At 39.9% G+C, this 17181-nt stretch overlaps 1 protein-coding gene across 4 annotated transcripts in view; it reads right to left on the bottom strand.

Moving 5' to 3' along the window:
- Positions 1-1295: 1295 nt before the first annotated feature.
- MAP3K4 (mitogen-activated protein kinase kinase kinase 4) overlaps positions 1296-17181 on the bottom strand; it is a 113132-nt gene continuing 97246 nt past the window's right edge. For all 4 annotated transcript variants that reach the window (XM_088456535.1, XM_088456303.1, XM_088456447.1 and 1 more), the window contains 6 exons: positions 9064-9180; positions 7208-7367; positions 5967-6089; positions 4624-4730; positions 2388-2567; positions 1296-1849 (listed from right to left, as the gene is read on the bottom strand). In XM_088456535.1, coding sequence (XP_088312661.1) covers positions 1829-1849; positions 2388-2567; positions 4624-4730; positions 5967-6089; positions 7208-7367; positions 9064-9180 — 708 coding nt within the window. In that variant the 3' untranslated portion in view covers positions 1296-1828. The remainder of the gene's footprint in view (positions 1850-2387; positions 2568-4623; positions 4731-5966; positions 6090-7207; positions 7368-9063; positions 9181-17181) is intronic.

Here is a 17181-nt window from a genome sequence, read left to right as displayed (position 1 = left end):
ATCTCCAAAAGAAAAAGAATTGGAACTTAAGCCTTGAAGGAACTGTATTATACAACATAAGGAATATAAAGACTGTATTTATCATTTTTATAGAGTCTGAATGAAGCGCCCCAGCAGTAACTCTTTTGTATTTATTTTAAAGTAGTCCTACTAACAGAGGACATACTGAAGGATGCAGCTGTGTATGATTATAGCGCAGGTTAGCTATATATATTATACACATACACACACACAAAGAGTTACGGTCCGGCATTCCTTCTTGTAAGAAACAGCTGGCTCCGGTGCCCTCAGCAAGTGATGAAATGTAAAATAAAGCAAAAAAGGCTGCGGCACTTTATTTTATAGATATAGATATATATATATATATATATATATATATACACACACACATACATACATGCATACATACACACACACACACACACATTATATATATATACACACACATACAGAGGCATGTTGATCAAGGTTCATCAGGAATGGGAAAAGACAATAGCCTTAACACTGCAACATGGTGGACAGCACTTCGAACATATCCTATAAACTGTAACTCAAGAATGAATAAACAAACGTTAAAACAAAGCACTTCATTGTTTTTCTTGAAAATCTGCATCTGTTTGATATGTCACATGACTACCTTCCCAATAAAAAAAATTAGAGTTGCATCAAAGATGGCCGCCATACCCTAAAAAGTTTCCCCCTACTCCCATAGCATATGTGTAGACAGTGGATTAATATTTCCTTACTCATTACTCAATCAACTTTTACAAGGGGAGCCAGCTCTGAGCCTTCCACTGAATGTATTTGGATGAAAATTTCACAGTGTGGTAACATTGGATCCCAGAAGACATACTATGGAGGTTGAAGTCCCAGCCAGACCACCCATTGGTGTACGCTGGGCAGAACTTTCACCTGGGGAGCCTGTTCTGGGCCTGCTTTGGATGAAATCTTCACAAAGGGGTGGCAATTGGTCTGGGATGCCTAATTTAATAACTTCAAGACTTAAACCTGGGCAACGCCAGGTACTTCAGCAAGTACTGTATGTAGAATGTATTTATAATTATTTTTTTGTTTGATAAGTAAAGCTCTAAAGTAATGTTACATGAATAATTCATGCTTTTTGCATTAAGTTATACAAAGGTGGAATGCACTGAAATGTGGACCCACTTAAAGGTTTTCCCACCTCCTGCAATTTTCCTAAGCCTTATCTCCTTTCCCTGCACCTTTCTAAACTCTTCGCCACCCCTAATATATCATCAAATCGGGAAACAGGAAATAAAACACTATTACACATCTTAAAATAAACCATTTATTAAGAAAATGTTCTTTCAATTTAATTAATTAACTTTTTTCTTGCATAACAAATTCAAAGCTGGCCATAAAATGACAGGATCACAGTGCACTGAACAGGGAAAGGAAAAACATTTACAAGGTCCAGAATGCTTGGTAATACTACAACTTGCGTCAGAGCCTGAAGAGTTTAAAACAGTACTATGTTTTATTACAGTTCTCAATCATATGAGAAATAAAAAGCTGGAGAACAAATGAAAACACAATGGTCCATATACAGTAGTAATGGCACTTCACTGAAACATGCAGTTTTTACATATATATATAAAAAAAAAAACGTGCAGGACATTGTCACATGGAGAACATGTAAAAGAGCAGCAGGAGGAGAAGTGACGTTGTCACCTGTGCAGTCTTTAAGTCACGGTAATACACAATGTTGCACTGCGTGCCTCAGCTTAGTCTTTATGTAAATATTACATACAGTAGTGATTAAGAGATGACTTGCTGAAATACGTTAGGCCATATTTTCCCAACAGCTTCATTCTTCATCTGTGCAAACCTGTACACAGGGAGAGAAGTCCATGAGAACCAAGGCTGTTAGCGCTCCATGAACACATGGACCGAAACAAAAATATTTTCATACGTTTCAGGAACATAATATTTAATGGAATATTTAGAATTTCAAGCACTGTATGTATTGCTAATAGATACTTTATATTATATAGCCTTCAGTAGCAAAATCAATTTGGAACTTCCCCATGGTTAGATGACGCTTCCTATCTAAATTGCAGAAAGATATATATAGCTGTTCATTCTGTCAGTAACCTGAATATACTCGCATATAAGGTTCTGAACCCTAACATGTTCTAAGGAAAGGAAAAGCAATGATCCATCCGGATCTTCATTGTCATACATGGGTTCAGTAAGGATTAAAACATACACAGAATTAGTTAACAGAATAATGTCTAGAAGCCCTTACCCGGAGAAGGAAATTAATCAAATGGTATGCATAATAACTTAACAGATAGTGAAATGGCAAAATACTAATATGGCTAAAATACTTATATAGCTAAATAAAAATGTTAGGTGTTGCAAACCTTGACAAATGGATGGTCCAGGAGCTGGCTAGCCGTCCATCGTTTCTTTGGGTCACTTTCCATGCAATGAGAAAGAAAATCTTTTCCTTCTGGGCTAATTCGATCCGGAATAGGGGGCTTGTGTCCCATCCCTACTTTGTACATGATCTGGAAGTTGTGTTCATATTCATGCCATGGTCTCTGTAACATTGAAATGGCACTATTAAGTGAGTATTTACAGTATTAATTCAAGCCTTACAGGCAGCAAATCAGCATTTCTACAAAAGCCATTGTAGAATATATAACTCAGTTCTGAGTACTATACAGTCCCAAAAAACACAAGTAGAAAGCTAATATCTCAAAGTAAAATTTGGAAACTTTCCCAGTTGACTAATTAAAGAGGGAGCCCTATACTTACTTTTAAAATGCTTATAAGTATCAAAAACATGTTTGACTTATTACTGTTCCTTTATTAGGAAGTTAAAGACAATCACATGGTTATTGTGTCTACACGTGCAGAAATCTGGCCTTGTGCCGTGATCACTGAATTACTGGATCACCTAGAACTTTGGACACATATGGATGGCTAAATTGTACAGAAATGCTAGTTTAGACTTAAAGTTAAACATCTGGATAACATATCAAAGCACATATCGATATGTTTGCAGTCAAAAGATGATCCTACATGTTCGTCAAAAATGTTCAAGCTGACCAACCAAAATCACATATGCAGGTGTCATATGGACATTAATGCATATACAGTTATTTCCATAAGTCCAGAAGCTTCAGTGCTGCTACTGGCAGAAAAGCTGGCGGGGCAGTGAGGAGATGTTCGAAGTAAGGAAAGGATAAGCACATGAGGAAAAAGCTCTGCTCGTTACACTCTATATGATAACTATTACTGGTTAGAATTACTGCCTCACAGCACCAGGTTTATGAATCAAATCCCCACCAAGGCCATAACGGAGTAGAGGTTCTATATTCTCCCCATGTTTGCATGCGTTTCCTCCCACACTCCCAAAACATACTGATAGGTTAATTGGCTTCTGGGAAGAATTAACCCTAGTGTGTATGTGTTTCCATTTGGTAGAAAATATGGATTGCAAGCTCAACTGCGCAATAGTCTGATGTGAATAACTATTATTCTATGTAAAACACTGCGTAATATGTGTGCGCAATATAACAAATGTTAATAAATACTCATTACTCTGCACCCCCATCCTCCAGGGAATTCAATTATTTTTATTAAAAAGCCTCAAAGGACAGAGCAGAGAAGCACAAAATGAAAAGGAAAACTAGAGCGTTCATTTCGTGAGAACCTCAGTGTCCGCCAATAGATCAGAAAAAAAGGATTTAACATAAGTATACAAATCTTGTTTTCTCATTCATCCTTTGGGGGACACTGGACAATGGGGATGTCCCAAATCTGCTCCTTTGAGTGGGTATGCTCACAGAGTTGTGGTGTGACCAACCTTGGCATTCTTATATGCAAAAACAGCGAACCTGTAAAATGGAGTAAAAATAAGTACCAATGACCATGTGGCGGCTTGGCACAGCGGCTCTTTCGAAGTTCCATGGCGTACATTGGAGTGACGTAATAAAAAAATAAAGGTGTGAAATATTGTCGACTCAACCAACGTCATAAAAGGTGGGTGAAATTGAATGTGGCATCAGATCTCCCTGCTTGAATTCAAAGGGGTCTATGTATTAAGCCTTGGGGAAAGATAAAGTGGACAGAAATAAAGTACCAATCAATTAGCTTGTAACTGACATTTTTCAAACACAGCCTGTAAAGTGACAGTTAGGAGCTGACTGGTTGGTACTTTATCTCCGTCCACTTTCTCTCTCTCTCCGAGGCTTAGTATATAGACCCCATAGTCTCAAATCATGACAAATCTGTAGATGGAAACGATCACGGTATACAGTGTATATCGATTTAGGGAGATTAGAGGTGAAAATAAAATCACCAATGAAAGGTGATTTTCATACTTTGAAAGGATTCAACAGGCTTCCACTTTGCAACTCCTTCATATATTATGGAGTACATTAATCCAATAGATTTACATTAAAATAAAATATAAGACACTGAGTTCTCAGCATAATGGGGATACAGTGGAGGGACATATTTAAGGTTACAATGTATTCCCTGAGTCAGGAGTCCCCCCCAAAGAATGAATGAGAGATAAAAACGACTGACAATAGTTTGGTTGGTTTAATTATTACATTTGGAGCTGGACATGACACAGATTTGTCTTACTTTTCCAGTAACCATTTCAATCAGCACACAGCCAAGACTCCAAATGTCTGCTGCTCGCCCGTGTCCTTCTCCTTTAGCTCTGGTGATAACTTCTGGGGCCATGTACGCTGTAGAAACATATTTCACATATAGAAAAAGATTGTTTTTGTTCTAATCTGGTAATACATAACTCTTAATTTAGTCAAAAACATTCTTTCATTTTTATATTCCTGGTTATAAATTAAGAGTTTCTAATTACCAGCTATGGGACAAGCTTTTTTGCAGTAATTCTGCCTAAAGGGAAAATGATCAAGAACACAGAACAAACGCAGACAGCTCCCTCCCACAATCAGCTACTGAAATGTAACATAAACTGAAAACACATATTGATGGGCCCTGTTGTTTATTGAGTATACATAAAGGATGGGACAAGTACAAAAGGCTTTTTGTCTCTGACAAAACACAGTTAATAATACCGTTTATCAGGGTGCAGGGGCGTATCTACCCAATGGCCAGGATGGCATTCGCCAGGGGCGCTGACCAAAGGGGGGGCGCCGTCCGGCAGTGCCATCAGCAGCCAAGGGGTGGACTACCCCCGCTAGTCCCCCGGGCCCACAAGTGTAGGGCAGACCGCAGTGAGAGCGGCCTGCCCTACACAGTTTTCAAACACACAGTCGCCAGCGGTGGCTGTGTGTTTGTTATAGCAGCCAGACAATGAGAGTCAGACAGACTCTCAATGGCTGCTGCATCGTCCACGGAGGGAGCCGTCTGGAGCTCACTCATGAGCTCCATCTTCCGGCTCCCCCTCGCAGCGGGTAATCTCCCGCTCATCACGTCTCTCCCTTAGTGCAAGAAGAGCCGGGATTCAGAGCGGACAGCGGCGGTCGTGTCAGGAGCGGGGATCAGGTAAGTTGTATTTTTTTTTCTTGTGTGTGTGTGTGTGTGTGTGTGTGTGTGTGTGTAAGCCTGGCACAGCAGTGGGGGGGCACTGTATGGGGTGGGCGCTACTGGGGGCACTGTGTAGGGGGGACTGCTACTAGGGGCACTACTACTGGGGCCACTGTATAGGGGGACTACTACTGGGAGCACAGTATAGGGGGGGATACTAGTGGGGGCACTACTACTGGGGGCAATGCAGCAAAGGGGGGACTACTACTGGAGGCACTGTATAAGGGGGACTACTCCTGGGGGCAATGCAGTACTGCATAAGGGGGGAGGGAGGGGGCGCCAGTCTATTACATTGCCAGGGGCGCTTGGATCCCTAGATACACCCCTGTCAGGGTGCTAACTCCTAAAGCTAACAGACTGCTTAAAAGTGTAAGAAATGAGAAGAAGCTATGAGATTTACAAGCACCATCTTTTACCTGCGGTTCCGAGTGTGCTGTTTACTTCTCCAGGCATGGTCTGCACATTATTCTTCAATTTCACTGAGCATCCAAAGTCTCCAAGTTTTATTAGGCCAGAGGATGTAAGAAGTATATTTGCTCCTGGGAAGTGAGAACATACATAATAGCATTGGGATTAGAAGAGGAATGAACTAATAACAAGGTTATATTAGAAATTGCAGCCATACACCCGTTTGGCATGTCCTCTAGTTTAGTACAAGTTATTCAAAACCTTCAGGACCTATACCACAAATGTTTTCCAGGTAGAGGACAAATAGCCACTCTGTTGTTCCACTCCAGCAAGGGGACAGCAGTGGTCAGGATTACCATGATGACCAGGCTATTTAGAATGCTTGTTAAGTCACTTAGCACGCTGAGAATTACTAGTAGCATCCCATGAGTTCATCACCATAACTTACAGCTTTGCTTTAACTCTACTGCCATGATTATTATGTATCCAACTCGCAGGGGATATTTTAAATTTTAATGAAAATATCCCAGCTATGTACAAAGGGAAACTCGCAGGGACAATGGTTGCGGTAACCGCTGTCCCTGTGAGGTATATCCCTGGCATTTAAGAGAAGTCTTTCACAGAAGTGAAAGACTTTGTCAGAGGAAGCTGACAATGCGCATGTGCACAGTGTCAGCTTCTGGGGCTGGCCAGGGGCTGCGAGAGAGAGATCAAAAGATCACTCTCCTGCACCTGGAGCATCCATAGGCTTATACTAGTTTACACCATCTGAAGATGGTGTAAACTACCAGGGCTAAACTCTAAAAAGTTTAGCTTTTTGACGTTTACTACATAGGGGTCAGTTCGTAGTCCCCATTGATAATAATGGGGACAGCGATCTGCAAAGTTAATTAGCACTTTGCCGGAGATTTCTGTGAAATCTCCTACACTGTGCTTTTAGTACATAGGAAAAATAAATAAAATTGTGCAGAAACTGCAGTTTCTGGATAATAACATGTAAAAAAATAGCTTTATACATAGGACCCTAAGTTACATTTTACAGGAGAAGCATCACTCCAACTGCTGACATCACTACTCATCAATATTAAGCTTAAAGACATTTTACAATTTATGTCACTTGTGTAATATGTAAAATGACAAGAGTTTCCAAAAGTCTAATATAGTGTATTTTTCTATATTACACATCAGATCTCCAGCCAGAGACATGTAAATCTAGCATACACTCTGCATGGTACGTCATTTTTTTTACCTTTAATATCTCGATGAACAATGCCATGTTCATGAAGCACATTTATTGCAATGGTGATCTGCTTTGTGTAAAGTCGTATAACGTGTTCCTGAAGACCAAGCCTAGAAACTTCCTCCAAAGTACCTTCATCACAGTATTCCATGAAAATGTACATTTCTTCCTGAATTTGGGATAAATCAAATTAAATATTTAAGGTTACACTTCACACAAACACATTCTAAACAGCAATAATTTGTCATTACAATAATAAAATGGAGTTAAATAAAATAGCTCAACAGTTTATAAAATATTAATGTAGAAGAAAACACACACACTACAAAATGGTCGTGAAAGTGGTCATATAATTTCAAACTCTACGTAAACTGCCTCCTGCCCTCTCCGCTCTTCCCTTTTGTTCTGCCCTAGCATTACCCATTCACGAGTGCTCCACCCCATTGTCTTGTCACTGCTTGCTCCTTCAAATCAGCCTATAGTGAGTTGCTTTACCCTCGAGTAAAATTATGTACTTAAGCTATAGTGAGTTGCTATTGTTTATTGTACTTAAAATAAAAAATAATAATTCAAACATTCAATATTCAAAAAGGCCAACATGGTTAAAACGCAACATCTATCACGTCAATATATTGATTTTTTTAATATCGTTAAGAAAGCAAAAAACCATATGTCAACATGCTGGTGTCGACATGATGAACATGTTGACATTCTGACTGGACAGGTGTGGTATGAAAAGTCACGTTCTGTATGCAGACAGTCACATTACTATATTTGCTATGTACTAGTTAAAACAACAAAATGTTATGAGAGTAAAAAAATAAAAAAAGGAAATATTTATTTTTCTAAATTTTTTTTTTAATATTAAATCAAGTGTGTGTTTGTTTTTGAAAACATCATTTTTATTGATACATTTTACAATACATATTAACAACAAATAAAAGGTGCATAGGAAAAAGTGCCTTACGTTTTTTAGGGTAAGATGATATTAATTATTATTGTTAATATTATTAATAATTATTATTTATTAATAATAATAAAACAAATATAATAAAGTAATTAGTGAGCCCCTTGAAATATCTCCTTACATGCTTTCTCCTAATTCTCCCATTTAGTTTGATACCCAATTTCTAATGTTGGTAATTTTCTTTCTTTTATGGAAAGTTATAGGGATTATTTAAAAATAGTTATATATATATATATATATATATATATATATATATATATATATATGTTCAATTCCGGCACTCACTGGGTATAACGCACTGAATGGCGTGGTTGCCCTCCCCTCCATGGACCACCAGGTCCAATACAGTCAGAAAATAATGACGGCACTCCACGACTAATGTTTAGATGAGAACAAGCGTTTTAATGCAGAGATCCTATACATTAAAACGCTTGTTCTCATCTATAAATTAGTCGTGGAGTGCCGCCATTATTTTCTATATACATATAATATATACAAATACACACATATACATACACGTTAAAATGTATTTTTTACCTGCAATTATTTTTTTGCATTGGGGATAAAGTAGCTCTTTGAGGTAACTACAATTATACTTTAATCTATAAAACAACTGTTTGTTCTAAGAGTACCACCTGCAATTAATTTAAAAAAATGTAAATACATATTTTAATGGAGATTCTTAGACCCTGTAGCATTCTTTACATAGCAGGAATGTGTGACGAGGGAAGGAGAGACACAGGAGTTGGGGTGAAAGAAAATGCAATACAACTCTCAACCGCATCTGCAGGCAACATGTAACATTTAATTTTTTTATTTTTATTTTTTTTGTTTTTACAACCATTTATACCAAAGTGATAATTTTTCTTTAACTTTCTCTTGAAATAAAAACACTTACTCTGTGAAGTTCTACGCCAAAGTAACGGACAAGATTTGAGTGCTTGATCCCTTCAAAGATTTTCAGTTCATCAGCAGTTTCCTTTATTGTTTTATGGTCATTTGGCTGAAAGCGGATCTGGAATCAGAAAATAATTAAAGAAAACCGGTTGTTTGCACATTTTTAATAAGCAGAAAGGTCTTAACTGTAAAAAAAAAATTCCAAAGTAGAAATGTAACTGCACAAATACCCCTAGTGTTCCCTGACTATATTTTTTTATCCATTTTATGGCTCTTTTCTAACCCGTAATTAGTGTAAATATTTTACAGAATTAAAATAAATACTGTGTCCATGTATTAAAGGGAAACAATACTTCATTACTTATGCTTAATTTTTCTATATATATGTACTAAAAAACAGACTTTTTTTATATAGAATGTATTTCTAGATACATTATTATTGAAACATTCCAAACATTTTCAGCCAATAATAAAAGAGTTGTAGTTGACATTACACAACTCATAGCTCACGTTCAAGATTATAATGTAATCACATATATTATAAAATGCTGCTATTGTCCTTTGAGCGCAGATTCCGTAGAGAGCTGCAGGAAGGCCCATCTTCCTCATAGTCTCACAGGGTGCCTACTAGACACAGCCACAGCCTCACTTCTCATCCAGCTACAGTAGCACCTTGAGCTGACATCCGTTACATGGTCGGCACAAGGTAAGGTGCAATGCTTAGGGGTGGTAGGGGGCTCTGCACAGAAAAACTAGCTAGCGACCTGGTGAATGATAGGTAAAAAATACTAAATGTTATATATACCTTACTAAAATAAAAATGGGTCTATGCTGTAATTTATTTCAAATTATTTTAGAGAACAAGCAATGTAATACAATATTTCTTCTATAAGCGGTAATGTTACTAAGATTTGTGTTTGGGCAAGAATGCATTCACGTGTGAGTTTAGCCTGTTTTCCCGACTCGCAAATTTACTCGCATTAACCCCAAAAATACAACAAAACTCTCCATCAACCAAACTTGCAAGTACTTAAAATAGGAAACAACAAGACTCACAAATTTACCAAAGTATCGGGTTTTGAATCGCACACGTGAAATTACCAAACTCACACCAAAATACACTTTTCAAATAGACTGTATTTATTTGTGTGATGCAAACATGGCAGAATATGCTAGTACTGCTGTACACTGCTCATGGTTGGGATATCAGAGACTCTACCACCAGGCTGGAAGGACCCCGGAGCAAGAAATTATACAGGCACAGGAGGTAATGCATGTACAACAAAAGCTGCACAGGCCACGTTTTTAGGAGGCGTTTGGACATTAACACATTGACCGATGGCAAGGTCATACAGATGTTCTGACTGAACGTAACATATTCCATCTGTATGACCAAGTCAAACTGGACCTGGACCCTGAAAGCACGTTCCCACTCTGTCTAGGGCATGCATAAGCTTCTGGCTGTGTTGCACTTTCTGGCTACTGGTGATTCTCATTCTGTAACTGGTAGAGTTCTCGGGATATCCCAGTCAACATTCTCACAGTATCTAACTCCGGTAATGGCAGCATTTCAGCCACTAAAGGATACCTGCATCTGCTTCCATAGTCAGGAGTCACAGTGGCATGCAGTCAGGGAAGTTTTTTATAGCATTGCAGGCATGCCTTATGTCCTGGGTGCTTGACTGAACACACATTCAGCTAAGACCACCTAGTGCCAGAGCACATGTATATCTCAATAGGCACCATGCCCATTTGACAAACGTGCAGGTGGTGGGATTTCATGACCTCCTGCACAAGGGCCATGTTCTCCTCCACAGAGAATTTCACATTGCGCCATCTTGGTTGTGCCCCTCTGCCTGGGGGCCTCATTATCTGCTGCTTGTATGGAGGTCCATTCTGACCTCTTGAGCAGCAACCTCCTCTACCTCAATCTCTCCCTGTCTCTCCTCTGCCCTGGACATATTAATGTCCACTTCTCACAAACACACAAAAAGACAAATTAACACAAACCTCCTCTCCTACTACACACACACACAGACAAAAACACAAACAAGACAAAAGAAAACAAAAGAAAACAATCAAGAAAGAAAAATGAGACAGATAAATTACAAGACAACAAATAAGCACAAAACAACTTACACACACCAAGCAACAATCGATTCCACTAGTCAAAAACTCTCCTATACCACTAAACAAACTCCAACCAACAAAACCCTCAAAGATCAGGCTGTTTGGGGCATTTTTATATGCTTGGGCAGTGTGCACATGACATGTGACTGTTTCAGCCAATCACAACATGTTTCTATGGGGATGCATTCATTATCATGCGTGTTCACACACCCATAGTCGTGCGTGTTTATTCATCGCATGTCTTTTAAAAATACGTTGACATTTGCATGCGTTTGGTCTCACTAAAAACTCGCACAATACATGTTTGCATTCACCATCGAAAAACTCAATTTTGCTAAACTTGCTTCTTGGTAAATTTGCATGTTTGGTCTGGGAAAACGTGCATTTTCGTACGAACCTGTTCCCGAGTTTAATCTTGCAGAAACATGATGCTTATTAACTTTACTCCTTAGTAAAAGAACTGAAAATCGTACAGTTGGCAAAAAAGCACAAAGCATGATGCCTGTTAGTCTTAGCACAGGTTGAGCCAAATTATAACTATTTTGTATCTTGAGAACAGGCTTTTCAGTGCTGTCAGGATTGAGTCATGCTCCTGAATGTAGGTCAGGGTGAATTGTTTTGTATCCAGGCAACAATAACTCAATGAAGAATAGCATCAAGTGGGTTTCATTAACTGGTAAGTATCAAGTTCTATTACTCAACAACAGACGCCGAAGTTGGAAGTCTCCTATTGCTTGATTTTGGCGAGTTCTACAAATATCAGACCAATGCAAATGCTCTTGTCAGACAAATACAAAGTCCACTGCTTTAGCCTCAGTTACAAAATACAAAAAAAAGCATATATATGGTCATTAACAATTCATTGTCAAACTATTTTATACATTTATATTATTTCTATACATACTTATTTTTATAGAAATTTGGATTAATTATATATTATTAATTAGAAATTCAAATAAATCAATTTTATGTGGGACTTCTCAGGACATCATTTAGCAGTTCTCCTATCTGGGGACTTAAGCAGCACTTAATGATCATATGTATGTTAACCACCGAGCGGCAGGAATTCATTACTTTTTTTGTGTTTGTGTTGCTGGATAACAGGTATCCAGAAAGAATAAGGAAAGGCAACAAAGTAAATTGCTAGCAATATTGTCCTCTTCACAAACAAGAACAGCAAGCATTTCTTCCTATAGTTTATTGAGGAGGGTAATAATAGGACAGTGGACACGGGACAGAGAAAAACTATTTTTAAAATCATCTTTGTAGATCTTAAGCATCATGCTCCAAATCTAGGCAGAAAAACCCTTATCTGGGGAAATGTGCCAAGCATTACAGATAATATAACATAGAAAGATGGATCGATCTAGCTATAACAACCCAATGCGTAAGAGTCTGCAGGCATGATCAAGAGACTATGTTATTGTCCAGACAAAACACCAGAATGTTTACAATATATGATCTAAGTGACTTTGGCCGAGGAATGATTGTTGGTGCCAGGTCGGATGATTTGAGTATCTTGCAAACAGCTGCTCTCTGATGGGGATTTTCAAAACACAACAGTTTCTATAGTTTGCAGAGAATGGTGAGCAAAACAACAACAAAAACATCCAGTAAGCAGCAGTTCTGTGGATGAAAATGCCTTGTTAATGAGTGAGGTCAGTGGAGAATGCCCAGACCGATGCAAGCCAACCAGAAGCGACAATAACTCAAATAACCATTGGTTACCATAGTAATATGTAGAAGAGCACCTATGAGTACACAGTATGTTGCAGAAACTTGACGAGGATAAGCTACAGCAGCAGCAGAACACACCAAGTTCCACTCCTGTCAGCTAAGTAAAGGAAACTGACGGCCTGACTCAGCAGATCTTTACGAATCTGCGCAGGCGCCAGACCCATTATGCGCATGTGCAGAACGGGTCTGCGAGGCCGCACGCAAACTGGCAGCAGACTGTCAGTGATTGACAGTCTGCTGCCGCTTGTGGGCGGGGAGGGGGTGGCGATGCCCTCCGTTTCTTGAAACAGAGGCGTGTCACCGCCATTACAGGGGAGGGAAAAAGCCAGGATCTCTGTCGGCTGACGGAGATTTCCTAGTCTCTTCCCCTAAACTGCGGCGGCCAGCTGCGGGACCCCGTAGGTCACAGCAGCCGGCTGATGATACGCAGATTAACTGATATCGCAGTGGACAACGCAGCTCTGTTAAGTAATGCACAGGAGGTGTGATGCCTCCTGCTGCATTACCATATCTGCAAGGATCGCAATTGCAAAGCTGCCTGTGTGCATACATCATATATCTATAGCCTGTGTGCAGCTTTGCAATTATGATCCTTAAGGTGGGTACACACCTGACCGATATATCTGCAGATGATGGCAGTTCATACACACTGAACGGCCATCATCTGTGTTTTGCTGCAGGTCCCAGTGACCAAGGAGCGTGTCCTGCCCCCCTCTTTGCGGCTGCCGCTGTGTGCGAATGGGCGGTCTGCAGACCGGTCGTACACATCTGCCGATGGACAGATATATCTGCAGACATATCTGTCCATCGTCTGTGTAGCACAGCCAATGCGATACGTCGGTGAATGCCGACGTTCACCGACATATCGAAGGTAAACAATGCCCAACTATCAATTGATCGGCCAATGTATCTGTCAGTGTGTACCTTGCTTTACAGATTTAGGCCCTGAGACTACAAACTGGCATAGGCTCAGCTCAAGGTTGAGAAAAAAACGAAAACAAAAAACATCTGACCAAATAAATTTCTACTGCAAAATGCCGATGGTAGGGACAGAATTTGGCATAAACCACCAGAATCCATCCTGATCAGTCTGGATGGTGGTGGTGTAATGCTGCAGGGAATGTTTTCTTGGCTTTATTTTCAATAATCCCTTTAATTCCAATTGAACATTAATGAAATGCCACAGCCTGCCTGAGTATTGCCGCTCACTATGTACATCACTTTGGGCCTATCCATTAGCAGATGTTTTTCTGAGCGATGAAAGACAAAAGATATCCCTTGAAAATTCCGGTGGCTGTGCTGAACGATATCTGTTATGTACATGACAGATTTTGGCAAATGACAAACGATATCGCATTACATCATTCAGGGAGTGGATTTTTTTCTCTGCAGTGCTCTGTAGCTGCTGCTACTATCTTTCATCGTTTACCATATAAACTGACACATATTTCTAATATCTGGCAGCGATATGCGATAATTGACCAACATGTTGGAGAGATGAAAGATTCAATTTATCGGCCGCGGGAGTGCGCATCCCTCATCGTTCAGGGTCTATCCATAGCAGATAAATTGAACAATGTATCGTTCAATTTATCTGCTAATGGATAGGCCCCTTAAGTCTACCAATGTTCTAATGGCTATTTGTACAGGATAACATGCCATGTCACAAAGCACACCTTACCCTTGGTTCCGAGAACATAACAATGAGTTAATTGTACTCCAATAAACTCCACCATCAGCAGATCAAATCCAATAGAGCACCTTTGGAATTTTGTTGAACGGGAGATTTGCAGCTTGAATGTGCAGTTGACAAATAAAGTGTGTGTGTGTGTGTATGTATACACGTATGTGTATATTAGTGTGTTTAGCTCCTTACCCGTATCTCCAACTGTCTCTCTGCTGTCTCTTCGTGGATGTCCCAGCGCTTTCTTAAACTTAACATGTCTAAGACTGAGCTGATCATCTTCCCACCCTCTTCCACTACATCACTTTCCACAATTTCATTCTCTATTGATGGCACAACTATCTCCTCTAGCCCCAAAGTGCGTTGTCTTGGAGTTATCCTAGACTCCTCCCTCTCCTTTAAACCGCACATTCAGCACCTTTCGCAGTCCTGCCATTTTCACCTAAAAAATATCTCCAGGATTAGACCCTTCCTCACCCAGGATGCCACTAAAACCCTCATCAACTCACTGGTCATATCCAGATTGGACTACTGTAACCTTCTCCTAGCTGGCCTCCCAGTCTCTCACCTCTCTCCACTACAATCTGTTCTCAATGCTGCTGCTCGGCTCATCTTCCTCTCCAGACGTTCTACATCTGCTTCCCCTCTCCTTCAAGCCCTACACTGGCTCCCCTTCCCCTTCAGATGCCAATTCAAGGTTCTTACATTCGCCTACAAAGCCCTCACCAAATCCTCTCCCGCATATATTTCTGACCTTCTCTCCCTTCACACTCCCGCCCGCCCACTTCGCTCAACTAATGCATGCCGCCTCTCTTGCCAACTGATTACTTCCTCCCACTCCCGCATCCGAGATTTTGCCCGTGCTGCTCCCTACCTTTGGAATGCTCTCCCTCTCCCCATCAGACTCTCCACCTCTCTACAAATCTTCAAACGGGCTCTCAAGACCCAGTACTTCATCAAGGCCTTCCAGAACTCATCCTAACCCACCTCATGCTCTTTCCTTCCTTTCTTACCCTTCTGTGTCACGCCTGTCTGTCTGCCCCTCCCCTTAGAATGTAAGCTCTCATGAGCAGGGACCTCTTCCCTCATGTGCTTCTATTTACATTTTCTTCTACTCTCTACTCCCCATTAGGGCACCTAACACGGGACCACCAACTCCCGGCAGCTTATTGTGAGTGCTTTAATCACTATTTCAGCAATGTATATAAGTTGTGTCCTTGTCCTGCACTGTAATGTACTGTAAGTTACTTGTTTCTTGTTCACCTATTAGTTCTATGTACGGCGCTGCAGAACACTTGTGGCGCCATATAAATAAAGGATAATAATAATAATAATAATAATAATATGAGGCAGAAGATATAAAAATTAATGTCTAGACTATGCAGGGAGGTGTTAAATGATGAGATCAATATATTCTGAAAACTTTTGTTTCTATTCATTATTTATTTTATTATCAATATCTGCTCTTCTATTATGCAATTATTGAAATGAAGTATTAGAATTCAAAAGATTAAATAAAGCTTTATTCTAGGTTTTCTTGTTTTAGCCACCTTTAACCTCATTTCAGTACTAGAGACATTTTTTAGTACTAGTATTTGGACCAGTCATAGCTATTATGCAGGGTTTTAATCCTCTCTACCCCTATTCTGCTTGTATCCTCCTATTCTTCCCCCTAGTCCTGCAGTCTCCCCTTATTCATGCCTCTATTACTCCCATCTCTCCTTATTCATGCCTCTATTACTCCCATATCTCCTTATTCATGCCTCTATTACTCCCATCTCTCCTTATTCATGCCTCTATTACTCCCATCTCTCCTTACTCATGTCTCTATTACTCCCATCTCTCCTTATTCATGCCTCTATTACTCCCATCTCTCCTTATTCATGCCTCTATTACTCCCATCTCTCCTTATTCATGCCTCTATTACTCCCATCTCTCCTTACTCATGTCTCTATTACTCCCATCTCTCCTTATTCATGCCTCTATTACTCCCATCTCTCCTTATTCATGCCTCTATTACTCCCATCTCTCCTTATTCATGCCTCTAGTACTCCCATCTCTCCTTATTCATGCCTCTAGTACTCCCATCTCTCCTTATTCATGCCTCTATTACTCCCATCTCTCCTTATTCATGCCTCTATTACTCCCATCTCTCCTTATTCATGCCTCTATTACTCCCATCTCTCCTTATTCTTGTCTCTATTACTCCCATCTCTCCTTATTCATGCCTCTATTTACTCCCATCTCTCCTTATTCTTGTCTCTATTACTCCCATCTCTCCTTATTCTTGCCTCTATTACTCCCATCTCCTCTCTTTATTCGTCCTTTTCCTCTGGACTCCCCCCAATTTTTCCCCTATTCCGCCAGTCTCCTTTTTCGTGATCCTATTTCTCTCATATCACCCTACTCCTCTAATCCCCCCCACTATTCTTCCCCTAATCCTCCCATCTCACCCTAATTCTCCCCCTATTCCTCTACCTCTCCCCTTTTTTCCTACTGTTTCTGTGCTGTTAGGACCAGTATTGCCATTTGTTTTCCCCCTCTCTCTGTATAACCCATTCTATGTCT

This window comes from Taudactylus pleione, unplaced genomic scaffold (assembly GCF_031769625.1).
Source record: "Taudactylus pleione unplaced genomic scaffold, aTauple2 ptg000006l, whole genome shotgun sequence".
Classification (NCBI taxonomy): Eukaryota; Metazoa; Chordata; class Amphibia; order Anura; family Myobatrachidae; genus Taudactylus; species Taudactylus pleione.
The sequence above is the reverse complement of the archived record's forward strand: the minus strand, read 5'-3'. Positions and strand labels throughout refer to the sequence as shown.